General features: G+C 48.9%; 1 protein-coding gene across 4 annotated transcripts in view; it reads left to right on the top strand.

The window, feature by feature from the left end:
- Vwa5b1 (von Willebrand factor A domain containing 5B1) overlaps positions 1-10,479 on the top strand; it is a 40,907-nt gene that overhangs the window by 9,330 nt on the left and 21,098 nt on the right. For all 4 annotated transcript variants that reach the window (XM_048816193.1, XM_048816192.1, XM_048816191.1 and 1 more), the window contains 5 exons: positions 896-1,072; positions 5,219-5,329; positions 6,989-7,191; positions 7,664-7,778; positions 9,184-9,369. In XM_048816193.1, the coding sequence (XP_048672150.1) occupies positions 896-1,072; positions 5,219-5,329; positions 6,989-7,191; positions 7,664-7,778; positions 9,184-9,369 (792 nt within the window). The remainder of the gene's footprint in view (positions 1-895; positions 1,073-5,218; positions 5,330-6,988; positions 7,192-7,663; positions 7,779-9,183; positions 9,370-10,479) is intronic.

Below are 10,479 nucleotides of genomic sequence, written 5' to 3'. Positions count from 1 at the left end.
GAGGGGAAGGGGAGCTGAGGAGGAGGAGGAGGAGGAGGAGGAGGAGAAGATGATGTCCTTCCTTTTATGTTTACGGATCCATCTCCAAAACAGACACTATATTAAGTCTGAAGACCTGAGAGAGACTAAGGTGCGACCTGCCTTCCAGTAGTATAAAAGCTCAAGGCGAGACAGAGATAAGAGCAAAAACCTTCATTCCTTGTACAAACTGCCTAGATCTCCAGGACAAATGACAGCATCATAGCAAGGGCAATGGTGGCGGTTACTCTCTGGCAGGCAGCAGGCTCACAGGTGTGGCATTTAATCCATGCCAGCCGTGCAGTATGTCCTCTCGTCCTCATTTCATAGATGAAGAAACTAAGCGAGGAAGTCCACCTGGAGGTGGGGAAAAGCCTTCCAAACGAATGAAATTTGAAGGATAAGTAGGAATTTATCAGCAGGAGAGAATCAGTAAACCAGGAAAACCAAGTTCACAGCCAAGATGAGCCAGAGAGAGGTTCACGAAATGCGTGTAAAACAAAAGAGAAGATCATGCCATGGAGGGGGGCCATCCAGGAGCTACCTCAGTTTATCCTGGCCATCACCCAGAGAAGTGGACGTATTAGCCCCATTTTGCAAATGAGGAGACACCGAAAGGAAGGATTGTCCCAAGATTCCATGTCTAGATTTTGACAGACCTGGGATTCAAACCCACGACTTGCTGCCTGCAATGTCCAAGCTTATGGTTGTAACCAGTGAATGTCTAACGAACAGAGGAGCCCGGGGCAGTCAGCCTGCGAGTCTTTGGTGCAGAGTAGAAGTGGGATCTAGCAGGTGATGGGGGACCAGCAAGGGTCCCTAGAGGTGTCTTGGGACCCCTTGATTGCCCAAGTCAGAGTCGCCCTTTCTCTTCCAGACAGAAATCATCCGGAAACGCCTCCACAAAGACATCCTCCACCACTCAGTCATCATGCTCAACTTCTGCCCTGACCTCCAGTCTATGCAGACCAACCTGAGAAAGACCAACGGGGAGTTCATCTTCCTCATCGACAGGAGCGGCAGCATGAGCAGGACCAACATCTACCGTGTCAAGGTACCTGCTAGGAGGGCCCCGCCCCGGGCCGGCCTGCGCTCTGCTCTGCTCCCTGACCTGGCTCCCTCAGCACTTTCTGTTCTCAGAAGCAACTTATTTTGAAAAGTCATTTTAAACAGAGACAACCAAACTCAATTTGCTCCCAAAATAAAACCCTGAAGTGATATAAGCAGAGGCAGAATTGTTGGTGTACAAGGGATGAAGTCATCAATAGCTGCCCTTGATATTCTGCACACTTTTGTTGTATGCCTGCTCTGTCTCAAACACCTCACCAAGTCCTGAGAGAGAAGGGGCACAGGGAACAGAGGCCAGAGGCTGACACTGGCTGAGGGCCTGCCCTATGCCAGCTGCAGTGCTTGCCACTTAAGTAAAGTTTGGTGTTTAATCCAGATCCTAATCCTATGAGGTGGGTCCATTTTCCAAATGGAAAAACCAATCTTCAGTCACCCACCCAAGGTCACATGGCTAGTGTGGCCTACTGCCTGACTGTTCCCACCACCTTACATCAGAGACTCACGGGAAACAGCCCTGGTCATTCCTCCTGAGGAGGAATCAGGAAAAAATAATAATAATTGGTTCCTTTTTTTTTTCTCAAATGCCTAATGTGTGCAAAGCCCTTTGCTTGGTCATCAGGAAAATCACCTGTCAAGTGAGGGACACAGGCCTGCTAAACAGTCAGATTGCTTGAGAGCTAGGTCTCCCTGCTGAGGAGAGCTCCCTCCAGGGGAGTATGAGAAAGAGTGGTGGGACCCACCCCTTGCCCATCCAGAAGCTTCCTCCCCCCAAGAGATTATTCATCTTGATTCTGTTATTATCCAAAGCCCCCTTGTATTTTGACTTCTGCAGGTGTGTGTAGCCCCCTCTGGAGTCACAAACTCATCAAGGAAAGGGCCAGATCTTTCTTACCTCTCTCCCCTTGTGGGGCATAAAATGCTCCCAGTCTGCTGGTTGAGCTGAGTAAACTATAGTTCAGGAGAATCAAAGATGAGGAACAAAAAGAGAGTGGGGCTCTGCTGTCACCTGAAATTTCACCCCTCCTGCCCTAGTTCGTCCCTGGAGCAAGTTCTTGTTTCCTAGGTGGAATCGGGGAGGCCAGCTAGCTCCTCAGGCTTGCTGTGCCTGGGCTCTGTCCTGAGGTTTGACAGAGGAATCATAGATGAGACCCAGGGTCCTATCTGTGGCATCTTGACCCTAGGATGCCCGCAGGACTGGTTGGTACCTTCTCACCCCACCTACCTCCAAAGGCAACCATGAGAACAGGGAGCTGTCCGAGGTGCTGGAGGACACCTACCTCCAAAGGCAACCATGAGAACAGGGAGCTGTCCGAGGTGCTGGAGGACCACCGAAGCCACACTCCAGGACCTCACGGCTCTCCATGTTCCGTGCCACAGCCATGTGGATGCATAAGACATCCTCAGTTACCTTAGGGCATCACAGGAGAGTAAACGGAAAACACCCCCTAGGGAGTGATTCATCCCTTTTCCCTCTGTTTACCAGGTAAGGAAACTGAGGACCCAAGAAGCTAAGTGGTTTTCCCAGCATCGCAGGGTTCTTGAGGAAGACTGAGCCATCTGTATCTTGCCTCGGTGCTCATCTTTCTCACACTGCTGATGGGGAATTATACATGCACTTCCGTTTTAAAAAAGAAAAAAAAAGCTTTCTTCTCTGATTATGTCATTTCTGCTGTGTGGCCTTGTAGAAAGAGCAATGTCTGGGGGCCAGGATCGATTCTGCCACTGATGAGATGTGGCTCATCTCATGATGTGGCTCTGGACAAATTGATTCTCAACTGTAGCTTTCATTTGTCCTTTCGATAACATGAGGAGGAAGGATTAATTCAGGGAGGGCCCCTGTATGTCACATGTCCCTCTGCTCCCCTCTCCCAGGAAGACATCAATAATTGATCATGTCATTTTCTTTTCCTGCTAAGCCTAGACTCAGTCTCTATATCCCCTCCTCATCCCCATGTTCCAGGAAGTTACTTTCATTAAATGGAATCAGTTTATAAGTGGAAATCCACTTCCTGAACTAAAGCCCTCTCCAGCCTTTGCTCTCTGACAATGAATTTCCCTGGCTCTCCCTTCAGTTCCTTTCCCTCTTGGAGTCTCCCTTGCTCTTTTCCAGCTCAGCTCACTGGGTCCAAGGTCACCCCTTTGCAAATGGCTTTGCATTGGTGCAATCATGTTCTGCTAAACATGACCCTGTCAGAGAAAGGCTCGGAAAGGGCCACACTCCCTTTCCCCCACTGAGGTTGCCTGAGTCATTCAGTGTGGCCCATTGAGCCAATGTTTCAGGGTGAACTAGGCTTAGGGAGGAGGGAGAGAGTAGAAATCCGAACAGCCAATGCCAAAGGAGAAAGTTCAGCCAATTTAATTTCCTGCAGCTGGTCTCATTCTTCAGCTGCCACTTGCTGCCAAATACATAGATTTAAAAATTCTAATAGGTGTGAGCAGAGACAATCTGTATGAATCAGCAGAGTCTCCTGCTAGCAGGAATAGACATTAGTGGCTAATGAAAAGAGCAGATCTTGAGTTCTTTTGCTGAGACACAAAATGCGTTGGCACAAGCAATGAAGAGGCTGAGAGGACGCTAGTGTTTGCAGAGGGGGAAGGGAGAGGGTCCTGGGTCTGCAGAGCCTGGAAGGAGGTGAACATTGACAGAATCCACTGGCAGCTGTCTTTCTCTGGATTCTGGAGTAAGATGGCTTGTTGCTCTGAGATCCATGGGATGCCATCCATAAAGTATGTGGGGGAGAAAGGGAGACCTTCATTCCTGCACTCTGTGCCGTGGCAGAACTCACACAAACAAGGTCTTCAGAGGTATGTTTTGAAAACCATGGTCATATTCTTGGCTTTGGTGATCCAGTGCAATTTCTTAACCATTCTGAGCCTCGGTTTCCTTATCCGTAAAATGTAGATACGAATCCTAATATATAGCTCATTGGGTTGCTTGTGATGACCATTAGCTGGATCTTTACTTTGCACCTCACTAAGTCTTATAAGGGTGACATAACTAGCCCAAGGTCAAGTTAATAATGGTAATGGTGATATTCACACCCAGATCGGTTGAACTTTGAAGCGTATCACCTCAGCCACTATGCTATAACATGCATTAGAGCGATTAAATTGATTATAACTTGAAGTGCTAATCACAGTGACTGGTACACAGGAATTGCTTGATGTTTATCATTGCACTTATCATCGTCTTCACATCCACGGCCACCTTTGTCACTATTTTTTCAATATAACTTTACAAGGCCTCCTAGTGCTAGATAGCTCCAGAGGTATAGACTCTGCCCTGTGCACAGCCTTTGGAGACAAGGTGACTCATGTTTTGTTTTGTTTGTTTATTTATTTATTTATTTTGTAGTTGTAGATGAACAGCATGCCTTTATTTTGTTTGTTTATGTGTGTTGCTAAGGATTGAACCCAATGCTGCATACGTGCTAGGCAAGCGCTCTGCCGCTGAGGTACAGCCCCAAGCCCCAAGGTGACTCATGTTTGAATCCTGGCTGTGCTGTTTACTTACTGGATGTTCACCAACAAGTCACTTGACTTCTCTGGGCCTCAATCTTCTATTGTATAAATTGGGGATAATAATGTGCCCAGCTCCAAGGGCAACTCTGAAGATTAGTGAGGTAATGTGCCTAAGTACCTCCTTTGCATTTAACAAATAGGAGCTAGAAAGACTGTCCCTAGGAATTTGTCCCTGGTTCATGATAAGTTAAGTCTGATGCAGAGGCCTTGGATGAGGGCCAGAAACCATTCCATCCACAGTGTGACCTGGACCAGCCACTTTCTTCCCCTGGATGTCGATTTTGCTTTGGCAGAGGGAGTGGGTACTCCCTGTTCTCTCTGCCTCTCCGGGTCACTGAGAGGTGAAATGGAGCTGGCCAGCTATTATAGAGTGGCTTTGAGAAGTCAGACCTGCTGCATGGATGAGAAGTTTTATGATGGTGGCTCTGGTCCAGCCTCTGGTCAGAATCAGCAAGTTTTGTGACATGAGGGAGAAGGAGGTGATGGGTGCAAAAGGGTGACAGGCTCCGTTGGAGGCAGCTCCTGTGCTGGGAATGGCAGTACTGGTGTGTGATGGCAGAGTGGCCGTAGCCCCTGCCTGAATCCTGAATACCCCTTTCTCTCCTACCAGGAGGCCATGCTGGTGGCCCTGAAGAGCCTCTTGCCAACCTGCCTCTTCAATGTCATTGGGTTTGGATCCACATTTAAGACCCTCTTCCCTTCCAGCCAGACCTACAGTGAGGTAAAGAGGGGGAAGCTGGAGCCAGGAGGGCAGTAGGTGGTAGAGAACAGAGGGAAGGAGGGAAAGGGAAGGAGGAGGTAACCCTGCGGCCAGACTCCACCTGCCCACTCACAGACAGCCCAGGCAGGGGCAGAAAATGAAGGAGAAGCCATCTTTGCTTAGGCAGTTCCTGACATTTCAGCCTTCTGACATCTTTCCTCCTCAAAATAAAATAATGCACTGGGCAAAGTATGTGAATGCACAGAGTTGGAGTCCAGGGAAGGCAGAGAGAGAACATGTCTATGGCCTGCCACTCACTGAGGCTTGCCTCAGGAGGACGATGGGTTGGACAGGAGGAGCCAAAGGGCTGGACAGTGAGGGTGGAGAGTGAACGGGGTGTGGCCGTGGGGGCTGCAGATGGAGCTCACAGGCCCAAGCTGCCATCTGAAACAGGAGCCTGGCCCCACAGCACATCCAAAATTGCAGCCTCTACCCAGAGCTAAGAAAAGGGAGGAGGTGAAGAAGGAAGGAGGTGAAGAAGAATGGAAGCATGGAAGGAAGGGAGGGGGGAAAGAAGAAAAGACATATTGGCTACTCTTCTACTAAGAGTAACTTTGAGTTTTGAAAATACGAGGCTAATTCGCATTGATTGTCCCATAATTTTTAAATATCATCAAAAATCAGTCATTTTCGATCTCCTACGATTCATCTCTCAGATAAAAGAACAGGAGAAAACACTGTTAAGAGCCTCATCTCGATCCCCCCAGACCTCGTTCTATGCATTCACAATCAAGATAGGATTAGATCTTCCATACAGTTCCATAAGCGACTTTCCTCGTCTATCATGAACGTATTTTTGTGCCAGAAAGTATTAATCTAGCGTAACTTTAAGGCTGCCTGTCATCGCACAGATGCCCTGAGACCTATTTCACGGAACCCTGTTGTCAGCCATTCATGTTGTTTCCATTTTTTCCAGCTCCCTCATCTCTGTATGGTAGGGTTTGCATGCATGCTTCATGGTTCCCTTGGGAGGAATTTCTAGTGTTGCTTCTTCAAAGCCTCCACACCCATCATAAGGCTTTGGATACAGGCTGTTGCTAAGAAGTCCCCTCCCAAGCACGAAGGTTGGGAGAGCATCTTCCTGAGCCGGGGACAGGAGGACAATGTGTCCTGGGGGAATCCACTCTTACTGTAGATATCCACCTTGTGTCCCTAATCCTGGCCAATTGGGTCCCACAGTGTTGGTCCAGAAGGGAGGAAATCTGAAGCCCAGTTGGGGAAACAGTCTCCTTTTCAAAGTGTCATAGGGAGTTGGTGCCAGGGTCAGGTTCAGTACCCAAGTCTGATGATTCCCAGTCTAGTGTTTCCTCCCCCATAGGGCCTGCTTTCTTCATCAGAAAAGGGAACGTCCTTCATGCTGAGGAATTAGAGGTTTAGCACGCCACGTTTTTCAAGGGAAGGGCTCTTATTTTTAAAGTGGAGCCCAGAAAGGACAACACTGAGAGAATAGACTACAAACGGTGGCACTTCAGACATTGGTGGAGGGCGGCTTACAGAAAATAAGTGGCCACCTCTTCTTCCCGAGGCTGAAACAAAGACCTCATCCTGGAGGTGGCTCAGTCTCCATGCCACACAGTGACCCTGGGGACTGTCTGTCCCTGCCATGGTCCTTCCCTGCAGGAGAGTCTGGCCTTGGCCTGCGATAACATCCAGAGGATGCGGGCTGACATGGGCGGCACCAACATCCTCTCCCCTCTCAAGTGGATCCTCCGGCAGCCGGTGCACCAAGGCCACCCACGACTCCTCTTCCTGATCACAGACGGAGCCGTCAGCAACACGGGGAAGGTGCTGGAGCTGGTGCGAAACCACGCCTTCTCCACCAGGTCAGCCAGGCTGCCGGGGGTGGGGGCCAGACTCAGGAGAAAATGTGCAAAATGCTAGAGGAAGAAGATAGGCCCATGGGTCCCACAGTGCTTGACTTCGAGGAGGGGGTGGGCGCTGGCTTTCAAATTGGCCTTTTCCTCTCAGAAGTTCAGGAGGGTCAAGTTGCCCAAACCTCTGTATGTGAGCCCCAGGGAGCAGCCTAGAAGGAGGTGGCCTTGACTCTGTGCTGACCGTACAGCACTGATGAGCTGTGTGTGTGTGTGTGTGTGTGTGTGTGTGTGAGAGAGAGAGAGAGAGAGAGAGAGAGAGAGAGAGAGAGCGCACTGTGGCACTGTGGATGGTCCTTCCTCCTCCTCCCTTGCCTCTGCCCCAAGACAGGACCAGCTCTGAGTTGGCTCTGTCTCTTTCCCCATCAGAGGCAAAGATCCAGAGGGCCTGGCAAGTAGCAGCCTCTCTGTCCCTGTCCCCCAGGTGCTATAGCTTTGGAATTGGACCCAACGTCTGCCACCGGCTGGTGAAAGGCCTGGCATCTGTGTCCAAGGGCAGCTCTGAGTTCCTGATAGAGGGGGAGCGGCTGCAACCAAAGGTAGGTAGAGGGGCCTCCCAGCCTCCTCCGGGGCTGGAATCTCAGAGACCCAGGCAACTCAGTGGGATTTCACCCCAAATCTGAGCTTTGCCCCAGGCCAAACCACTCCCCAGTGGGAGCCTCAGAGGCAACAGCCACAGAGCAGGCAACTCTTGCAGCAGCCCCAGGACACTAGGCCTCCTGGTCTCCAGCCACTGGATCACATGCTTCATCCGCTGGCCAGGCAGGATTGAGGCTCCTGAAGGAGCCGCCACCTTTATAGATTTGGAGCTGAGCTTGGAGTCATTTCTGGCCACACTTCTGATGCTGACCACAGTGGTTCAGAAGACTCTAAAGGACTCAGAGATTAGGAAGGCTGCCATCTTCTCTTCCTTCTTGCACATTTGTCACAAATAACCCAACCCTTAGGAAATCCAGGAGAAGGGACAAAATGGATTATTCTGGGGTTGCATCTCTGAAAGACAGGAGAGGGGGAAGCAAGAGTGAATTCATCCATGAGTGAATTCATCCACTGATTAAATTATAGCTCTTACAATCTATGAACATGCCTACACTGTCTCACACATGAACTTTCAGGGGACCTCTCAATCCAAACCCTAACACTGAGGCAGATCCACCATCTGTGAAAGGAAATGCGGGGGAAGTAGATTGGGCAGGAGCTTCCAACTGTGATGTTCTGGAAAAGTCTTAGGCAACTCAATGGAGCTCTGGAGCAAAGACTGCCCAGGCACTAGAATCTCTGCAATCATTGGTCTAGGGCTTCCAAGGAGAGGTGTGTTCTTGGCTCAAAAGCTAAAGCACTGGATCTGGAAGCTGTCACCAAACTACCTACATCCCTTGCAGCAAAAATGTCATGGTCTTTCCGGAAGGAAGCTTTGAGGATGTATCTACAGCCACCACAACCCCTAAATCATGTTCTCTGGGAAAGGGAATCAGTTTAGGGGATACTAACCCACAGTTGTCATCCATTGAACACCTGGCACATGGCAGACACTTCAAATATGGTGTCTCTTAGAGCCCTCCAGCTACCACCTCCCACTTCAATGCAAGGGAAAACTGAGGCCCTGAGAGGTAAATTAACTTTCCCAAGATCCCTATCCAGTTCATGCTTTGATCAAAATCTTCCATGTTCCCTTGAGCTAGCCATAGCCAGACTTTGAGCCTCAGACTTTCTCCTTTTTATAAAATGTTCACCTTAGAGAAGATGAGAGCAAATATCCATCCCAATCCCGACAGTCCAGGAGTCTAAAAGGCTCAGAGGTGTGTCTATTGCTGAACAAGCCACCCTAGGCCTGCTGTCACTTCCTCCTTGCTGACACCCCCTCAAGCTCATATCCACACAGTCTTTATGTCCCTTGTCTGCACAACCCCTGCCCACACATCCATCCCACCTGTGTTCCAACAGATGGTCAAATCCTTGAAGAAGGCCATGGCCCCAGTCCTGAGCGACGTGACTGTGGAGTGGGTCTTCCCTGAGACCACGGAGGTCCTGATCTCACCTGTCAGCACCAGTTCCCTCTTCCCTGGAGAACGGTTGGTGGGATATGGCATTGTGTGTGATGCCTCCTTGTACATCTCCAATCCCAGATCTGTAAGTATTCTAGAAATTTCCAGGGAGCCAGTGAGAGTCCAGAACCCATGCCCACAGATAACACTAGTGGCTAAGACTATTCATGTCATCTAGGAACTAACTGGAACAGGGTTCAAGTTGTAAGTATAGCTGCGAGGCCATGGACATTTGATCATGATGACACTGATTAGTTGGGCGCCACCATGTCCAAGTGAACAACTTGAGGAACTTGTTTAAAATGCAGAGCTCAAGCCCAACCCAAGACTATTGAATAAGAATAACTGAGGGTCTGGTCAAGGAATCTGCATTTGACATCACCTCCCCTAAATGATACAATGGACGCTTCCACTCAAGAACAACTACACTCAAGTTTCTTTGAACATTTAGCAATTCGTATCTCCTTAGATGAGCTTGTGTTTTATTTATTTATGGATAATTCCCTTGTATTTGGTGGCAGAAGTGGGATAAAAGCAAAGAACTTCTCAAAGGGAAGTGAAAATTTGTGCTAAAATGTGGGAGATTGGCTGATAAGCTCTTTTCTCACTTACCTATCTTCTTTAATGGGTCTCTCCATTACCCTTTAAAGAACTTCTCATCTTGATTGAAGGAGTTACAAACCCAATGCCTAGGGTGATTGGGCAGGTATAAATTGGATTTGTTGTAAAAATAAAAGGGACAAATGACATAATGGACAGCAGTCATCACTGAACTCACAGTTGGAGAGGCAATAAGGAATGGTGAGAACTATGGTAAACCGGGTAGCCCTGTCTAATCTGGGCAGCTCCTACTCAGCTCTAACAAACTGCTGCCATGCAGGACCTGTATGTGGGCCTGTATTAAATGTGTTTCCAAGAGAAATTGGAACTTTATGTGAAATCTCCAAATTTTTGCATGTTATAGAAATTCTTAAGAGCCATTGTCAGGGTAAATGTTAACGTGTTGCGAGGAGCGAATTGTTCAACTGCAGGGAAAAAATGCTAGACAAGATGCTATCCAAGTCTCTGTGCAACCCAGGCCCTCCTTGGAGGTCTGAAAGACAGCAGAGCATCATCAGACCCTCCCACCTAATGGAACCCAATAAAGTCATCAAATTCATTCTTCCTTTGTACCCATGACATTGGCAGATGTTGG

This window comes from Marmota marmota, unplaced genomic scaffold (assembly GCF_001458135.2).
Source record: "Marmota marmota marmota unplaced genomic scaffold, marMar, whole genome shotgun sequence".
Classification (NCBI taxonomy): Eukaryota; Metazoa; Chordata; class Mammalia; order Rodentia; family Sciuridae; genus Marmota; species Marmota marmota.
Note: the sequence above shows the minus strand (reverse complement) of the source record. Positions and strands in the feature narration are given on the sequence as shown.